Here is a 20,376-nt window from a genome sequence, read left to right on the forward strand (position 1 = left end):
AGCCCAGACGCTCCGGGGCTGTCCCGCTGCCGGCATCCTCAGTGGCTTTGCTCCCCGTCTCCCTGGTCTGCTGGTCTCCAGCAGACCAGGGAGATGGGGAGCAAAGCCACGGAGGACCCAGGCGGCGGGACCGCGGTGCGTCTCGGTCCGCCGCCCGTGTCTTCCTGGTCTGCTGGGGTGGGGGTGGGGGGCGCAGCTAGTACGCCCCGCCCCTCCTCCCCCCCAGCAGACTAAGCTTTTGTCCGGACGCCTGTGGCAGAGCAGCTGGGGTGCTGCCGGTTGGTCCCGCAGCGCCACTCTGGGCGCTACTGGTCCAACCCAGCAGCACCCCAGCTGCTCTGGTCCTGATTCAGCCGCTGCTGGTCAGTTTCAGCAGCGGCTGAATCAGGACGCCTGGGGCAGAGCAGATGGGGTGCTGCTGGGTTGCTCCAGTAGTGCCGAGGAGCGGCGCTACTGGAGCAACCCAGCAGCACCCCAGCTGCTCTGCCCCAGGCGTCTGATTTAGCCGCTGCTGAAACTGACCAGCGCTGACTACAGGAAGCCCGAGGCAGAGTTGCTCTGCCCCGGGCTTCCTGGAATCAGCTGCTGATCAATTTCAGCAGCAGCTGACTTGGGGACGCTTGGGGTTCTTAAGTTGATTCTGTATGTAAGTCAGAACTGGCGGTCAGTTTCAGCAGCGGCTGAATCTGGACGCCAGTTCCGACTTACATACAGATTCAACTTAAGAACAAACCTACAGTCCCTATCTTGTACGTAACCCGGGGACTGCCTGTATCTCAGAATAATTGCTTCAGCCTGGCAAACAATAGCCTTTGAATTTTCTTTAAAGAAACACAATGTAAACCAGGTACACGCTGATCCTTTTTGCCCTGGAATTTAAATATGACATCTGTGTTGACTGCCTTTTTCTGCATCCATGAAGACTTTTAGTTTAAGGTGCTTCAGCCCCCCTGCTCTAACCCAATGCCCTTCCCCTCCTGAAGAGCCAGGCACCACAGCCTCCTGCTCTAACCCAATCCTCCACCTCTCCCCCAGAGCCAAGCACTCCCAGCCTCCCCCTAACTCAATCCCCTCCCCCAGAGCCAGGCACACCCAGTCCCCCCTCGCTCCTACCCAATCCTCCCCCCGCCCCAACCCAATGCCTGGGTCCCGGAGCCACTGCCGCTGCCACGTGCTTCTCTCTCCTGGCGCTGGGTCACGTGCACAGAGCTGTCGGCTATGAGTAGTCCGGGTGCACGGCTCAGAACTAGCAAGAGCTGCATTACTTTAAGCAAAGAGCCACGGACTGGCCTATCCTGAGCTACATGCTATCTAACATCCCTACTTCTTACCTGCTTTCCACTGGTTGCCAGGTAATCATGGCTGAATTATTTTGAATGCACAAGGAGATGTCAAAGCTGCCTTAATTCTTTTTTAAAGGGGGGGTTTCCCTCTCATGTTCAATATTTTAAATGAAATTATTGGCAGTTATTGCTCTGGCTATTGCTGTTGGTGACAATTTCACTATTAAACCTCTTACCCCTTAAAGCTGTAGACTGAAGATTTCTATTCTTCAACAACAAAGATAGTGGCAACATAATTTTCACCACTCTGCCACCATTTTGACTTGGAGATATCACCCTCCCTGGGAAAAATAATCATATGCTCATACAATCCTTTATCATTCATCAGCATCAAGTCAAAGTTCTATGTTGATACTGTAAAACATACAATATATCTCAGTGAAGTTGAACAGATTATAAATACTAGTGTGTGAGTTGATCTATTTTATATGGCTCTACCATCATAGTATCTGAGCACCTCACAATCTTTATTGTATTGATCCTCACAATATCCCTGAGAGATAAGGAAAAACTATTCATTTTACAGATGGGGAAATGAGGCACACTGAGATAGGAGATTAAAGTTCAATTCCCTGCTCTGTTACAGACTTCCCAAGTCCAAAGTGACTTCTCTAACCATCAGGCCAACAATGCTGGTGATGGAAACCACATTAAAGTAAAATATTAAGTTTCCCTTTTGTTTAATGTTGCGCAGTATAATAGACTAAATGTTTTTCTCTTTTCAATACTGAGCATAAACCTTTCTATGCAGGATTGCTTCTAAAATTCCCTTTTTTATGGATATGTTTCTCTTTCTTAAAATTTCTCTATAATGAAATAACGGAGTCCTGTGGCACCTTAAAGACTAAAATATTTATTTGGGCATGAGCTTTCATGAGCAAACACCCACTTTGTCAGATCCACTGGGGTGGAAATTATAAAGGCAGGCATAAATATACTAGCACATGAAAAGAAGGGAATTACCTTATCAAATGGAATCATCATAGAATCATAGAGCTGGAAGAGACCGCAGGAGGTCATCAAGTCCAGCCCCCTGCTCAAGGCAGGACCAATCCCAACTAAATCAACCCAGCCAGAGCTTTGTCAAGCTGAGACTTAAAAACCTCTAGCAGTGGAGATTCCACCACCTCCCTTGGTAACCCATTACAGTGCTTCACAGTTTTTCCTAATATCCAACCTAGACCTCTCCCACTGTAACTTGAGACCATTGCTCCTTGTTCTGCCATCCATCACTACTGTGAACAGCCTTTCTCCAGCCTCTACGGAATCTCCCTTCAGGAAGTTGAAGGCTGCTATCAAATGCAGACTAAACAAACCCAAATCCCCCAGTCTATCCTCATAGGTTATGCGCTCCAGCCCCCTTAATCATTTTGGTTGCCCTCCGCTGGACCCTCTCCAATGCATCCACATCCTTTCTATAGTGGGGGGCCCAGAACTGGACACGATACTCCAGATGTGGCCTCACCAGAGCCGAATAAAAGGGAATAATCACTTCTCTGGATCTGCTGGCAATGCTCCTCCTAATGCAACCTAATATGCCATTAGCCTTCTTGGCTACAAGGGCACACTGCTAACTCATATCCAGCTTCTCATCCACTATAATCCCCAGGTCCTTTTCTACAGAACTGCTACTTAGCCATTCAGTCCCCAGCCTGTAACAATGCTTGGGATTCTTCCATCCCAAGTGCAGGACTCTACACGTGTCCTTGTTGAACCTCATCAGATTTCTTTCGGCCCAATCCTCTAATCTGTCCAGGTCACTCTGGACTCTATACTTGTCCTCCAGCGTATCTACCTCTCCCCCTATCTTAGTGTCATCTGCGAACTTGCTGACGGTGCAATCCATCCCCTCATCCAGGTCAATAATAAAGATGTTGAACAAAACCAGTCCAAGAACAGATTCTTGGGGCACTCCGCTAGAAACCAGCTGCCAACCTGACATCGAGCCATTGATCACTACCCGTTGGGCCCGACAGTCTAACCAGATTTCTATCCATCTTACAGTGCATTTATCCAATCCACATTCCCTTAACTTGCTGGCAAGAATATTGTGAGAGACCGTATCAAAAGCTTTGCTAAAGTCAAGGTATATCACATGCACTGACCTTCCCATATCCACAGAGCCAGTTACCTCATCATAGAAGCTAATCAGATTGGTCAGGCACGACTTGCCCTTGGTGAATCCATGTTGACTATTCCTGATCACTTTCTCCTCTTTCAAGTGCTTCAAAATGGTTTCCTTGAAGATCCCCTCCATGATTTTTCCAGGGACTGAGGTAAGGCTGACTGATCTGTAGTTCCCTGGATCGTCCTTCTTCCCTTTTTTAAAGATGCGCACTACATTTGCCTTTTTCCAATCATCTGGGATCTCTCCCAATCTCCACGAGTTTTCAAAGATAACGGCCAAAGGCTCCGCAACAACATTTGCCAATTCCCTCAGTATTCTCGGATGTATTAAATCCGGGCCCATGGATTTGTGTATGTTTAGCTTTTCTAAACAGTTCCTAACTTGTTCTTTCCCCACCAAGGGCTGTCCACCTCACAGCTGTGAGGCTGTTAAAAGATTATAGATCCCAAGGTCAGAAGGCACGATTGTGATCTTCTAATCTGACCTCAGTAATTACAGACAATTACATCTGTTATGTCAGGTACATTTGATAATTTTAAGACACTTATTTCTCCAGACAGTTTGCCTAGGAAAGTTAATGATACTGTTATATGATGTATTATATATTGTAGGATCAAGGGAGGGTGAGAAGGTGACATGTATTATATTAAATTTAAAAAAAAGCAGCATTTCTACCCTTTGCTATAACCCTGCTTTAGCATAAAAGTTTTCCAGGAGAATTCTATCCAATATTAAGCAATATTTGAATGGATCCTGAGACAGTTTTTCACAGGTAAGCAGGGTAGAAATACCTAGAATAACAAGAGAAGGAAAATTTAAAGATTCCATATGACTAACTAAATAAGTGAACAGATACTTTTTCTCTGAGTAGTTGAGTCTGAAGTGCGCTGGTGAATTAATGTAGTAAGACTTTTGTAAGTAGAGTTACATCCAAAGTTAAGTGATGTAGTCAAAAGATGACTACTACCTTTTGAAAAAAATATTCTCATAGGCCTTGGAAGACAAACCAATCCTCACCTACAGACAACCCCTAATCTGAAACAAATTCTTTCCAGCAACCACACATTACACCTCAAACACACTCACCCGGGAACCTACCCCTGCAATGAACTCCGTTGCCAACTCTGTGTCCCCACATCTATACAAGTGGCATCATCACAGAACCTACCCACACTAGCCACCACATCAAGAGGCTTGTATAACTGTACATCCTCTAATGTGATATATGCCATCAAGTGCCAGCAATGTCCCTTTGCCATGTATATTGGCCAAACTGGACAGTCTCTGCGACAAAGGATTAATGGACACAAACCAGATATTCAAAATGGTATCACACAGGAACTTATTGGTGAATGTTTTAACCTGCACAATGCTCATTAATGGATTTAAAAGTGGCGATTCTCTTGCAGAATAATTTCAGGAACCAACTAGAGAGACCAACTGTGGAAGTGGCCTTCGTATGCAAATTTGACATTTATTCAGGGACTGAACAAAGACATTTCCTGGATGGGCCGTTATAATCAACACCCAAATGACATCAGAAGTTAAGTATCGGATATTTACAGCCCACTCTATTAGTGTCATTTACCATGGACACCAATTGGCAGGTTTTTTTCTTTTCTCCTTCCCCTTTTCTCCTTTTTCTGGTTTAAATTTGTGTCTCTGTGCTTCTTGCTCCACTCGTTATCTGAAGAAGTGGGTTGTGCCCACAGAAGCTCATAACACAATCTATATTTTGTATTAGTCTCTAAGGTGCTACAGGACCACTTGTTTTTAAAGAAAAAATACCGGTTTGCTATGTTCCAAGAGAGGTTTTGGAAAACACTGAATCTGACTTTTTTTATTAAATATGTATCATTCCAGAGCAACAAATGGAGAAGTACAAAGTTTTCTATTAACACCAAATCTTTGATCATGGCCAGACATGAGGTGTTTATATGGTCAGGAATACTTGTGTAGGAAAATCTGTGCAGTGCAAAACTATTTTACAATAAATATAAAGACATAGGTTCTGTAGCTGCAGTTAAACATGTGGCTAGTCCTGCTGACTAAATCCTAAAATCAGCAGGACTAGCTAGCTCCTGGATCTTAAGGACCTGGGCATGCTATCACACCAGGTTTACACCGTAATTCCACACATCTTAACACACTTGCTCCAGACTTATGTAACTTTAAGTGAGATCAGAATCAAACCTTAAGATTTAATAAAGGTAAATGTATACAACTAAACTTTACCTCTAGCTGCTTAAGAGCAAAAGGACAGCCATCCTGCTTCAAATTTTGAATGATTTCTTCCATGGTGTTTGCTGAAAACAGACTAAAAAAAGAAGAAAGGCCTCATATGACTAAACATAATATCTTATTTCCCCTTCTTCTGTCTGTGAAGTAATGAGAACTCAGACATTAAAAACTTAATAACGTAAATCACAAGACTGATTCCCTACACTATCTGTTCTCAATTACGATAACATCCTTTTTTCTCACCTTGAGAAATAAAATCTTGCTCTACTCATACCTATTCAGAATGCAGCTGCAAAGATCATTTTCTTAGTCCATTTTGACCATCTCACACTCTCTTTGGGCTCCCTCTCTTTAACATCAAATATAAATTACTTGTCTAATGTTTTCCTTTTCAAGGCCTTTTGTGATCTGTCCTCTCTTATTCGGTGCTGAAAGGACAGCTCCCATCTCCAATCACCCAGCTGTTAAACTTCCAAATAAATACCTTTGTGATTTCTTCTATGCTCCCCTTCATATATGGGAGAAGTTACATGTATCCAAGGTATTATCCAAGGTCAACTAGGGATGTGAATGGGTAACTGCTACTTGGGAGCAGCCCCCCATCTGTAGCCCCCCACTGCCGCTTCCAGCCCTGTGCAAAGCTCCCCTCTCATCCTCCATTGCTTCCGACCCCACACGAGGCTGTTATCAGCCCGTGTAGGCTGAGAGATGTCAGCCCAGCACGGGGCCGGAAGCAGCTGGGCTAGAAGCAGCCTCTGCCCACAGTGCGGGGCTGCTTCAGCCTGCCCGCCCGTTTAATCACTTGACTGGTTCAACTTAACATTTAACCAGTTAATTAATTAAATGGAATCTTACATCCTGAATGTAAAAACCCACAAAACTAGCTACAGTGCCACCTCAGAGTTACAAATACCTTGGGAATGGAGATCATAACGCTGAAATGTTTGTAACGCTGAACAAAATGTTATGGTTGTTCTTTCAAAAGCTCACCTCTGAATATGGACTTAATGCAGCTTTGAAATTTTACTATGCAGAAGAAAAATGCTACTTTTGACCATCTTCAATGAAACATTCAAAGAAAGTTTCCTTAACCTATCAAATCTTTTTCTAAAATTATTTTTTTAGTAGTTTTCGTGTTTAACACAGTATTGTTCTGTACAGTATTTGCTATTTTCGCATGTGCATGTGTGTATCTCTCTCTCTCTCGACTGACTGACTGACTGCATTGTCCCAGTTCCAAATGAGGTGTATGTTTGACTGGTCAGTTCATAACTCTGGTGTTTGTAACTCTTAGGCTCTCCCTCTTTGGGGATAGGTACTCTTCCGTGTTTGTGCAACATGGAGGTTATGGCTAGACTACAGCGTTTTTCCGAAAAAAGTGGCCTTTTTATGAAAAAAACTTCACCTGCGCCTAGACTGTTGTCATGTACTTTCGAAATTAAATAAAAAGAAAGTGGCAGTTTTTTCAACAGCGGTAAACCTCATTTTATGAGGAAGAACATCTTTTTTCGAAAGAGCTTTTTTGAAAAAAGGCGTTCTTGACTGCAAACAAAACTTTTTCGAAAGAGAACATCCAGATTACCTGGGTGCTCTCTTTCAAAAAAGTGGATCGCTTTTTCAAAAAAAAGTAATGGCTGTCTAGACGATATCTTTTTCGAAAGAAGCTTTTTTTAAAAAGAGTCTTTCAAAAAAGCTTCTTTCGAAAGAAGCATATAATATAGACGTACCCCTAGTGTAATCAGACACTGGTAAACCCTGGTCTACAACTGGGGCTCCTAGATGATATGGCAGTTAGGGATGTTAAAAAGCATTTATTAAACATGTAACTGCTGAAATTTTCAGCATATGACATTTACATGGGGGGGGGGGGTTGCTGGTGCCTGCAGGGAGCCGGCTTACTGCTCTTCCCACCCCTCGTGCTGCTGGCTCTGATACAGACTATTTCACATTCAAATAAGCCTCAGATAAGATACTAATATTCATTCTAAAAATTCTACTTTTTGTCTCGTCTATGTATTTGAAATGCAGCTGTCCCTATGACATCAATTTCATTCTGACTGCTGTTTATACCCATAAAATATCTGTAAAGAACAGTCTCATCTCAGTTATTCAAGCTAAATATATATTTAGTTATTTCAGCTTCTCATAAATCTGTCCTACTAGGTTTTTTTCTTAATATTCCGTCTTCCATTCATCAACTCTTTCTCGTATTGACCTGTCCCAAAGTGTCACAGATGTAGCTTCATCTCAACGCCCAAAGAATTACCTGTCCCTTACGCTCCAAAATTCTCAATTCCAATTTTCAAGTATCTTTCTTTTAATGTGTTATATAGCAGTTAGTTATGTACTATGCTAAGGTGACATATGCTAATAAACTAAGGGGTTTAACTGGTATAGCAACATTCATCAAAAGTTACTTTTATCAGTAAATCAGCCAAGAACACTTGTTATTATGTAGCAAACACAGATTAAGTAATAAGTCTACCAGATAAGAAGCTCTAAAAAACCCCGATAAACAGACTAGGCCTTTTTTATTACATAACCTGTTAAATCCAGTAAACATTAATATTAGTGTTTACCAGCAAATCTTCCACACAGAAGAGGCAAGACAGAAAAATGACTGAGTACCTGTTAATCTTGTCCATATGTTCATCAAGTACAAACTGTTTTTCTTCATCAATTTTGCACTATTTAAAAGAAAATACATCTTTTACTTGATTCTGTCTCTGTTGGAAAACTTTCAAAGTCCATCACTGGCACTAAAATATTATATTGATTTGCGCTACGGAAAAGCCTATGCAGCTGCATCAGTTAATGCTGATTTACCATGCTTAATCAAACATTTTATAGTATGTACAAACTCTTCATTGTGTGTTGAACATTGTAAAGTTATTATTTCATGATGCAGTGTTAGTTCTGAGCTAGGGATATAACAGTGTAGTCGACTAAATGATTAATACTATCAACTACATGCAAACACATAACCCTCCCCCGGCAGCTCTGCAAGTAAATTTTTTTAGCGGGCTGGCCGACAAGCTGGCTCAGTCCTAGCTTGCATTGGGACCTGGCATTAACCCCTGCTGCGGCTCTGCACCAGTGTAATGCAGCGCCACAGCGAGGGCTGATGCCAGATACTGAGTCAGCTTGCCTGTACACCAGCTCTTAGGGACCCATATCTAAAGCCAAAAGTATGTACAGATTTTTTTTTAAATATGTCCATTTATAAGGAGGAAAATAAGAAGCTGTTAGTTGAAATGGGGTTTTCCTTAAGGAAATCTAGTACAATGGAATTTATTGGATTATCCCAATCAGTTTTATTTTTCAGTCTTATAAAGAATAAAACTTCTCTTTTGTACACATTTGGTTGTTTTGATTTATAGTATTAATGTCAGGATATCTCATGAACTTATAGGATAATGAGGTATGCTTGCATCAATAAACATATAGGTTAAACCTCTCTAGACCAACACATTCTGGTCTGGCAACAGCCGTGGTCCAGGATGATTTTAGTCCACTTTTTGCATTAATTGGTTCACATTAACTGCTGGTATTGACAGACTGCCAGATGTGATTCATTACAACTACAGCTCTTGACAAATGTTTTAGGCCTGCTTAGAGGACTCAGGATACAAACAGCTGTCTCACAGATGCTAGCTGAATCTCAAATAGATTCCTTCTTATTTCCAATGACTGCCAAGGTGCAGCTTTCATTCTATTAATTCTCAGTTTGCATTGTCCTTTATAGCAACATATTAGCTCTCATGTCTTATAGTTTCCATTTTCTCAAAGATATTTCAGTGGCAGTTAGCACCAGGGCTTCCCTCGTCCCTTCTTGAAAGAAGTACTGTGCAGCTTATTAGCCTTTTAATACATGCATGCAGCCTGTAACAAGGAAATCTATCCTATTCTAGTTGTTTGATATGAAATAAAATTTACCCCCAAAAAACTTGATAAACATTCAGAGAATTATGAACTTGCCCTTCGGAAAATAACCTAGCAATATTTAGCTATAGTAAGCATGCATTGCTTTAATGCTCCAAATGCATTTCACTAGACCATATCAAGAGTCTAATCCTGTTAATATACACAAGCTTGTAACATTGTCAAATTGGGCTGCAAAAGTTCAAGGGTCATCATTAATCACAGAAGTTGGGCTCCAAATTTAGACTTTGCACATGACTTCTTGGTGTTTAGGCAGGAATAGCTGTTCCTGAATCATGTGGTGGAATGTCATAGCCACTGAATCCATGCAATTCCAGACTTCATGGCCACTTCCCCTATACCCAGTGCCACCCACAGTTCTAGTCTCATTCTGTCAGTGGCTGTCCCCAGATGCCAGTGCAAATCATGCTGAAAAGCAATGAATAGGTAATACCTAGCACTTAGAGAATTGCATGTTCAGCACCATTATGCAAGTAGACAAGAACCACCAAATAAAACCAATCAGTCTAACTTCATTATCCAAATGGAAAGAAATGCAAAAAGTAGTGAAAAGTAAATCAGATTTTTAAAATTCCTTCAATTTTAATCAGTTATTTAATGCTAATATATAAATTATTAACATCTTGCAATAGTGCATATTGGCTGGGAATCCATTTTGTAGATGCTATACCAACAAACAGCAAATGAGGATCATGTAAATAAGATTATTTCACTTAAAAGTTGCCCCTTTAATAAAGTTTGGGGTTGTAACTAGCCAATAGATACCTTCATATGATATGTGTTCAGTACATCTGCAACATTTTCTTTCGAAGGAGATTTTAGTGCTATCAAATCTTCCTCCAGAGCAGGCAGCTACCAAAAAAAAGGGGGGGGGGGCGCAAATTAAAATAACGGGAATAAAATGTATTTCCAACTAGATTTTTGTTATTTTGACAGTTCTGGATTAAAGTCTCCTGTGACCTGATTTAAATAGGTGACAAGCAGACAATGGGAGTAGAAGATGCGCAGCACTTCTGAAAACTATGCAGTCTGGATTTAAGTACTTTCAGGGACCAATACAGAAGGCCTCTTCCTAAGCACAACCTTTGTGTGGTGAATCACCGCCCATCATGAAAGACAATCAGCCCCAACCTGCTGCATCTGTGCAACTTCTCAGGACTGGGGATGAGCCCTTAAAAGGTCAGTTGGAGGGGGTACGGTCCTGAATCATGCAGATCTCGAGTTCTCAGCCCAGAGCCCCAAGCTGTGTTAAAGAGAGGGTAAAGTACTACAATCCTGAGCCCACTGAGAAGTGAAGTGATGTTGTCGTTGTCTTAGTTCTAACTCTTTAGCTGCATAGGAGGATGGGGACAGAGACTTTTCTGTGGATCTTGAAAGCCACTTTCCCCTTTTCATGAGGAACAGGACCTCTTGCTTTGACAGTCTAAAAGCTATTTGTTTGGACTACAGCTTCTTCCCGACTTACGAACCGGTTACGGACCAAGCAATTCGTCGTAACTCAGTTCGTTTGCAAGCTGGACCCCATAGAGTTACACGCAACTTCGCTGTTTGTAAGCGCGGATCGAATTCATAACTCGGGGTCCACCATTTACGACAGCTTTGGTTATAACTCGGGGACCGGCTGTATTTTACAACCCCCCAAAAGAAGGTGCACTTGCCACATGTACAGCTGGAGGGCTATTCTTCAGACCATAGGATTGCTGTTGCTCAAGGAACAACATTATGAGGTAAGGGAGGTGCTCACCCACACCTCAGGGGGTGACCTTGAGGCATAACCTTTGATACGCTAAGAACTGTGGATGGAGCAGGCAGACAACAGCTCCCAGAGCTCGAGAGGATGCTAAGAGTCCTGATGCTGTGCTACATACCCTAGGCACCTACCTAGCTCTGCTAGTACAGATGAGAAGGCAGAGTCAAGGTCTTGCACCCTCCTGACCCATTTCAGAAAGGACTATGTTAGTAGCTGAGCTGGCCCTATGGAACCTCGTCCCCGAGTGCAAGGAGTGTCACTGTACAGAGGTGAAGAGAAAGAGAGAGTAGGGAAGGCTAGTTGTTTTCTCTTGCCGGCTTATTCATACATGCAAGGGGTGGGCACAATCTTATTCACTGATCTCACCAAACTAGTTGATGATTTAGATCTCTCCCCCAGACAACTGTAACCCCCCCCCCCAAACCCCAACCTTGCAAACACTCACAGATATACACTGCACATCACTAGTTTCCATTGGCTTCTCTGAGATTGTTAATGTGGGAAGATAATCAGCTAAGTAAAATGTCTGTGATATCTAGATCTACATATGTTACTGGGAAAAAACTAAAGATAGCGAATTGACTGACTTCATTTCTTCCCTGTGTTTTTAACTGTTTAATAGCCCATCTCCTAACTACCATCACCTAGAATCATACTTGGTTCTCATGAGGGTTCGGGTGTGGGCTTGGAATACTTTTTATTGGTTGCCCATATGCAAGCAGTAGTAGATTCTTCTAATTAATGTATCTAGTAAATGGAAGTTTTCAAAACTGGTTACCACAACCCAATGATGAACATAATTAAATTACTTTCAGCAGCAAAATATCAATTTAATGTTTGTATATAAAAACAAGGGTCTGCTATGTGCTGAGCACCTAATTACCACTGACTTCACTGGGAACTGGCAGTGCTCAATGCCTCTTGTGAGGAATGTGTTTCTGGACCAAGATCTACCTGAGTTAGAGAAAGGTACAGGATAAGCATCTCTACTGATTTGCAACAGGGAATTATTGGATCAGGTACAGAAGATGAAACTAGACCCATAAGATATTCTGTACTGTCCTCTTGGTGCTATGTCCCGTATTATACCGCTAATATAAAGGGCCATGAAAATGTTGCTCACAAAATTTGCACATATGAATGAAGTCACTGAATTCGAGTGGTCAGTTGTGCACATAAATGACTCAGTTTAGTACTCACAGTTGCCTGGACACTTTGTTCCTAAGAGACGCTTTAAAAATGTGGCCCACTGTGACTAACATCTCAATGCCTGACAAACTCACTACCCAAACACTTTGCTGTTATAGTATTTATCCATGGGAAAAAAAAAGTCATGTGAGATCTTGACTCACAACTAGTGGTTATTTAAATCATTTTGGAATGTATATGTGGATTATATTTTATGTCTACATACTGAAAAATGTCCTTATAGTTTAAGGTGTTACTCCTCAGCAGAGCTGAGCAACTCTTTTTGCCAGACAAAGGGATGGTTTAAGTACTGTAAAGTCAACACCACGGAAGCCCAATTTACATATGACAAAACAGGAAAAATGGCTGATGGGAGGTGGGGGGAGTGAAACAAACAATGGTAGGGGAAAAAAACTTCAGGGGGAAGCCGAGTTAGTCTGTAACAGGAAAAACTTAAAAAACAACTAATAGTTTAGTAGCACCTTAAAGACTAACAAAACTATCATGAGCTTCCGTGGGCATAGCCCACTTCTTCAGATGACTGGAGAGTTGGAAGTCCAGATACAAGAATAAATAAAGGAAGGAGGGATGTGGGGAGGGAGAGGTGAGAGGGGAATGGAGGGGAGGAAGAAAGACAAGTGAGTAGATAAGCTTCAGAAGGATAGCCAAGTTAGTCTGTAACAGGAAAAATTTAAAAAACAACAAATAGTCTAGTAGCATCTCATAGACTAAATAGTTAAACATTCTTGATGTCCGTGCAGAATCTGCTGTTGGTCATCTTCCTTTCCAAGTGCAAACTAATGGTTCTTATCAGCCTTATTTAGTCTTTAAGGTGCTACTAGATTATTTGTTGTTTTTTTAAGTTTTTCCTGTTACAGACTAACTCGACTATCCTTATGAAGCTTATCTACTCACTGTGTCTTTTTTTCCTTTGCCCCACCCTACTTCCCTTATTTTTTCTTGGATCTGGACTTCCAACACTTCTGTCATCTGAAGAAGTGGGCTGTGCCCACGAAAGCTCATGATACCATCTACAATGTTTTGTTAGTCTTTAAGGTGCTACCTGACTATTTGTTGTTTTTTAATGGTAAGGAAAGACACCTGGGAGCCAATGCCCCAGGAAGGGGACACAAGGGCCATCCTGTTTTGGAAGAAGAAAAGAATGAGTTTTGGGGAAACACAAGAACACAAAGACATTTTGTAATCCTCCACTGAAGCAGCAAAAACTCCAGAACTCTTTCTGGCTCCTGGACAGGTAGTGTGGGTAGGAGGTAGCTTTAGGTGACAGTGCATTAGAATTGCATTTAGACTCCAAGATGAGTGTACTTTTCTTTATTTGTCATTTCTTTTATCCTTGTGCAATCTCTTAAATGTTAATCTTTGTTAATAAACTTACATTTACTTTCACTATAAGCAGACTGTAGTACAGGTAAACTCTCTGGCACAGTTTAGCTGGTAATTATTGTGAGTATTCAGTGGCCGGGGTTGGATAATACAGGGAAATGCTTTTGAGGAGTTTGGTACAGTAAGCGTTAACCTGAAAGACAAAGTAGGGTCTAGTGGAGCCACTGGAAGATGCTTGAAGGGCTGGTTGTGCAAGGGAGCTGATATACAGCTACCACAAGCAAGAGTCCATCTCACTGGAGGTAGGAAGGTAAAATGGGGATTCATGGTCCTGTATACACCAAGAAAGTATAATAGCAATATTCCATCAATGGATGTTCTTGAGAGGCTAAATTTAATTACATAATTAAAAATAAGTTTAAGCTGTGATATTTGCTCAAAGAAGAAATACAGCTTCAAGTAAATCTAACACTGACCTATTATCAAAGGATATAGTGACAGATTTATTTACCTTTTCTGATTCTATAAAGTGTGTAGCAATTCCTGCTTTTTGCAAATCTCTTCCTTTCAATCTAAATCCTGTAAGAGCAAGGAAATAGCCAATCTTTCCTGAAAGTCTTGGTAAGAAGTAGCCTCCACCTACATCAGGAAAAAGGCCTGAAATTGGAAAGAAAAAAAAGAAAAGAAAAATGTGAAGGAAAGGTCGAAAAGGCCTGTACCAACCCTCTTTCACTTGGTCTGCCAGTCACCCATCTTCTCAGCCAAGTCTCTCCCTAAAATGCACTTCCTCCACAATGCCTTCAAAATCTAGTCCTTCCTTCTGGCAAGTATTCACAACAGATAAGGCAAACATCATTGCTCACTCCACTCCAAAGCTTTTCGAGAGAAGAATTATTTCTCTTTATACATCTATAAAACACCTAGCAATGTTGTTGCCAAATAACCCACAACAGAATTAACACAAAGAAAAATATTTGTAAATTGTTGCAAATCTAAATTTAACATCCATAATGTATAGCTGGGATTATTTTTTCTAATGTGCATTATTTTGCACGTATCAACATTAAAATTCATTTGCCATTTTGTTACCCAATCACCTAGTTTTGTGAGATCCTTGTGAAGCTCTTCACAGTCTGCTTTGGTCTTAACGTTCTTGAGTAGTTTAGTATCATCTACAAATGCCACCTCACTGTTTACTCCTTTCTCCAGATAATTTATAAATATGTTGAATAGAATTGGTCCCAGTATGGACCCTTGGGGGACACTAGTTATCTCTCTCCATTCTGAGAACTGACCATTTATTCCTACCCTTTGTTTTCTGTCTTTTAACCAGTTATCAATCCATGAAAGGACCTTCCCTCTTATCCCATGACAATTTACTTTACTTAAGAGCCTTTGGTGAGGGACCTTGTCAAAGGCCTTCTAGAAATCTAAGTACACTATATCCACTGGATTCACCCTTGTCCACATGCTTGTTGCCCCCTCAAAGAACTCCAATAAATCAGTAAAGCATGATTTTCCTTTACAGAAACCATAGTGAAGTAGTACCCAATCATTACAGGATGACTCCAACCAAAACCAGTTGTTTATCACTGATCTACAGCCCAATGCCTGTATCCCTTCTTGATGTCGTAGCGAACACAGAAACGTTACGTCCAAAAGGAAGCTTCACAGAACTTGGTACCCTAAGCTGAGATGGATGCAGCTATAAATAACTGATTGAAAAAAGGGAAGAGCGCATTCAAGTGCCTTGCTTCTAACTCTAAAACTTAGTAACAACGTTACTGCATTTTCTAAACACTTGTCAAACGTTGTAACACCTCTGCACTGTAGGTAGATGTCAAAGACTTTATTTTAGAAATAGTAAAGCAGATGCAGACATGTTAAGTGAATTGTTCAAGCCAAAGATCAGAATTGGGATTAGAAATTGTGCTCAAACTATTTTGTTGCTCAAGAGGCAGATCGGAGTTTGTCATCTGTTTCCAGTTCCATACTTGGCAGATATGCTAATATCAGTTTCAGAAGTAAGAGGATGAAGCAAATTATCAGACATGTTACTGATGTGAACTAGAACCTTGTGGTAAAATTTTGTGGAGAAATGAGGAGTGAAATGTCTAGGAGTGAAAAATAAAATACATGAACAATAGAAAATAACTGAAAAGTGTAGGAAAATAAACACAACCTAACATACTTATCAGAATGGAGGGATTAACATGCTTTGAACTGTGGAAAGAGTTTAAATTACATTCTGATAGAAAGCTATAATTTTACCCCCAAATTACAAACTTTAGGACACAAAACAATTGCTGTAAACCTCAAAAACAGGCTATTTACACATTACACAGGTCATTCAGGAAAACTGCTATAACTCAGATCTAGAAAACTTAGTGCAGGATTAGTCATTTTGTCAGAATGATCTTCCTTCAGCCTCATCTCCCCAACAGAGCTACTTCTTCTTCCTTAACAGTATCTAGGAGAGCACTAGGCAACCAACATGTATGATTGGCCCTCTTTCATATCAATTGGCTGCAAGACCGAAATAGGGCATGTGCACTAGTCATGACCCCAAAAATAAGACTAAATGCACTGCACTTGATTATCCTTCTTTATCATGCCTTTTCAGCACAAAGTGATCCATTATTAGGAGCAAATTAAATTGCTGGTAAAAGTAACAAAGGAGCAGAGGGAGTGCATGGCTCTCAATGTTATGTGCCTCACATGTGCCCTTGCTTTAAATGTGTCACTTCTCATTTTGTCAGGGATTATCGACCCTTCCGTCCGCTGCAGGCCATGCCCCCACTCTGCCCCTTCCCACAACCCTCCACTCAGGCTCTTCGTTGCCTCCTCCTCCAAGTGTGCCCCATCCTCTCTCCTCCTTCCATCTAGCACTTTCATTTGACACAACAATCAGAAGTATTCTACATCAATATTTTACTTTCTGGCACTAACCAAATTCTCCTCACAACCCCAAAAAACAGTCTTACAACTACTGAATCCTATTCAACTCTTCATACTCCTCTTTTCCTTCAATTCCTTCTCTTCCCTACACTCAACTCTGTCCTGGGAGTGGATGTCTACAACTCTAAGTGATTCTTAAAATTCACCCCTTCCATAATTTTTTCTTATTTTGGAGATGGATTCGCAGAGGCTTGTTGGAGGGGGTGGTCTTAGGCAAAGGGGCAATGGGACTCTGCAGGGGCTTCCAGGTGAAGGTGGTTGGGGCCCAGGGGAGAGGTTTGGGTACTAGAATCTCAAAGGGAAACTAAGGAGTGGGCTTGGTGGGGAGGAGTCTGGGTTCAGCTAGTTGCGAGTCAGTAGCATGAAGATCTGGCTATAAGGGCTCAGGGTGGTGCAGGGAGGTGGGGCTTGTCAGTGTGGGAGTTTGAGTACAATGGGGGTAGTCTGGGTTGAGGGGGTCTCCAGATGCAGGTTAAGTGGAGTAGGGTTTGGATGACCAAAAAAACCCAGGTTTAGGAGAACATAAAAATGCTCAAACCCTTTCTGGGGCACAGGACGCACTTCTCCACATGCTCCCACTGATCAGTAATGGGGAACCGTGGCCAGTAGAAGCAGGGCAAGGGTATTTGGATTTGAGGTACATCTTACATTTCACTTAAATTGAAAAAGTGATCTTGTGGTTAAAAAGGTTGGAGACCACTGCCATAGACCCTTAGCCCTTTCTAGGATCCCTTCATTAATAAGGGACTGGTTTTGTTCAACATCTTTATAAATGACCTGGATGAGGGGATGGATTGCACCGTCAGCAAGTTTGCAGATGACAGTAAGCTAGGGAGAGAGGTAGATACGCTGGAGGGCAGGGATAGGGTCCAGAGTGACCTGGACAGATTAGAGGATTGGGCCAAAAGAAATCTGACGAGGTTCAACAAGGACACGTGTAGAGTCCTGTACTTGGGATGGAAGAATCCCAAGCATTGTTACAGGCTGGGGACAGACTGCCTAAGTAGCAGTTCTGCAGAAAAGGACCTGGGGATTACAGTAGATGAGAAGCTGAATATGAGTCAACAGTGTGCCCTTGTAGCCAAGAAGGCTAATGGCTTATTAGGTTGCATTAGGAGGAGCATTACCAGCAGATCTAGAGAAGTGATTATTCCCCTTTATTCGGCTCTGGTGAGGCCACGTCTGGAGTATCGTGTCCAGTTCTGGGCCCCCCACTATAGAAATGATGTGGACGCACTGGAGAGGGTCCAACGGAGGGCGACCAAAATGATTAGGGGACTGGAGCGCATAACCTATGATGATAGACTGGGAGATTTGGGTTTGTTTAGTCTGCAGAAGAGAAGAGTGAGGGAGGATTTGATAGCAGCCTTCAACTTCCTGAAGGGAGATTCCGAAGAGGCTGGAGAAAGGCTGTTCACAGTAGTGATGGATGGCAGAACAAGGAGCAATGGACTCAAGTTACAGTGGGGGAGGTCTAGGTTGGATATTAGGAAAAACTATTTCACTAGGAGGGTGGTGAAGCACTGGAATGGGTTACTGAGGGAGGTTGTGGAATCTCCATCCCTAGAGGTTTTTAAGGCTCGGCTTGACAAAGCCCTGGTTGGATTGATTTAGTTGGGATTGGTCCTGCCTTCGGCAGGGGGTGGACTTGATGGCCTCCTGGGGTCTCTTCCAGCTCTATGATTCTATGAATGTAGCAGAGCAAGTCACTTGTAGAGCCATAAATACAACATGAGATTTTTAGGTTCTGTGCTCTAACCATTAGGAGATAATCTCAGCCCATTACATACTCATTTATACAATGCTTTACAAAGAGTGCCTATTTTGTTCTTGACCCCTATGGTAAATAAGGTTACAATTTTAGCACAAACTGTTAAGTAAACTTCACAGCAGAGGTGCAAGCAGGAGGGGGGAATTATAAGACACAGAAGGGTCATCAAAGGTAGCCCGCCCCATCAACATACACAAGAATATATGCAAAAAGTGAGGTTAATGCGGCAGGGGTTTGAAGAACAAGCTCACCTGGCAGCAGTGGCTTCTGTCCTACAGGTGTTGGCCCCAGTGCAGGCATTGTGACCTGGTGGACAGAGTTGCAGTGCCACTCAGGTTCTGCCCATCCATTTCCGTACATGGAGAAGCAGACGCACCAAATCTGAATACTGCTTCGACTTCAAGTGCCGCTGCAATGCCTCTCTGGAGGCCTAATCAAATGTTTTTCATAGCCATTTCCACGATTTCATGGACTTTACTCAAATTCACAATTTCTGTGACTTCATGGCAACATTGTAGCCCTATTGGATCAGCCTACTCTCTGAAGTGTAAGATCTGATTATTCCCTTTAATATAAGGGTACAGTCTTCGTCAGAGGTGGAAATGCAGCACACTAGCATTAATCCTGTGAAATCAAATTCAAGCAGTTCAAAGACAGTGAATTCTAAAAATTAATGTTGCCAGTATAAACTCAACATACTGCAATCTCAGTATAGACTATAGCAGCAGTTCTTAAACTTGGGTCCTTGAAGCACTTACTGGCAGTCAATGAAAAGCTGATTTGTGGTATGGTTCTTGCTCTCTCCTCATTTCCAACTAATCAATCTTATTAAAATAAAAGAGATAAAAACCACTGTAAATGTTCCCACTATTATTTATGCATGTAAGCATTTGCTGCAGTAGTTATATGGATGTCATAATTGTGAATGAAGCATCTATAGTCCCATTTAGTCTCCACACTAAAAAGATTTCATAATGGAGTTTTATGGCCTACATTAGTAGTACAGAGAAATATATTAAGGTTTCCATTTAAAAAGGGACAGATGGATGAAACATTCCACACAAGTACAATGTGGTTCCACTGCCACAATTTAGACTCAAACAAAACTGTAAACCTTTTTGTTTGCTTGATTTCACAGTTTTAATGTTACATTAATAGTAGGCTTTCATTTTGTCTTGCACTTAATTTCCCAGGGAAAGGGAGAGAGGGACTGGTTGGGAAGGCTGGTTTAAAGCAGTGGTATTCAAAGCAGGACTGACATTAGACTTGCTGGGGCCCAGGACAGAAAGCCAGAACCCTAAGCCCCACCATCCAGGGATGAAGCAAAAGCCTGAGCAATCCAAGTTAGCTTCACGTGGCCTCCTGTGGCATGAGGTCCTGGGTAATTGCCCTGCTTGTTACCCCCCTAATGCTGGCCCTTGCTTTTACATGGAGAAAAACCAGTTGTGGCTCAGATGACCATAAGGATTTTATAGCATGTTGTGGAGGCCTTAAAGAAAGTTGAGGTCCCCTGGTTTAAAAGATTGCAATAAGGTAAAAAGAACTTTGGTCACTCCCTGAAGGTTTTTTAAGTTTGAACAAACATGGAAAAGCTCTCTCTCTAGAACAGTGCTCTCTTGAATTATTTGTAAAAGTGGATTATAGCACCATAACCATATAGGAGAGTCCTAAGCTCCCACTATAATACTTCAATCAAGATTTATTGCAGAAC

At 41.8% G+C, this 20,376-nt stretch overlaps 1 protein-coding gene across 2 annotated transcripts in view; it reads right to left on the reverse strand.

Moving 5' to 3' along the window:
- The window catches only part of HIBCH (3-hydroxyisobutyryl-CoA hydrolase), an 80,052-nt gene that overhangs the window by 14,479 nt on the left and 45,197 nt on the right, over positions 1–20,376 (reverse strand). For both annotated transcript variants that reach the window (XM_006113317.5, XM_014568603.4), the window contains exons 8-11: positions 14,448–14,593; positions 10,420–10,506; positions 8,341–8,399; positions 5,707–5,788 (exon numbers count right to left, since the gene is read on the reverse strand). In XM_006113317.5, the coding sequence (XP_006113379.3) occupies positions 5,707–5,788; positions 8,341–8,399; positions 10,420–10,506; positions 14,448–14,593 (374 nt within the window). The remainder of the gene's footprint in view (positions 1–5,706; positions 5,789–8,340; positions 8,400–10,419; positions 10,507–14,447; positions 14,594–20,376) is intronic.

The sequence above is a fragment of the Pelodiscus sinensis genome, chromosome 7 (assembly GCF_052426305.1).
Source record: "Pelodiscus sinensis isolate ZL-2025 chromosome 7, ASM5242630v1, whole genome shotgun sequence".
NCBI classification, from domain to species: domain Eukaryota; kingdom Metazoa; phylum Chordata; order Testudines; family Trionychidae; genus Pelodiscus; species Pelodiscus sinensis.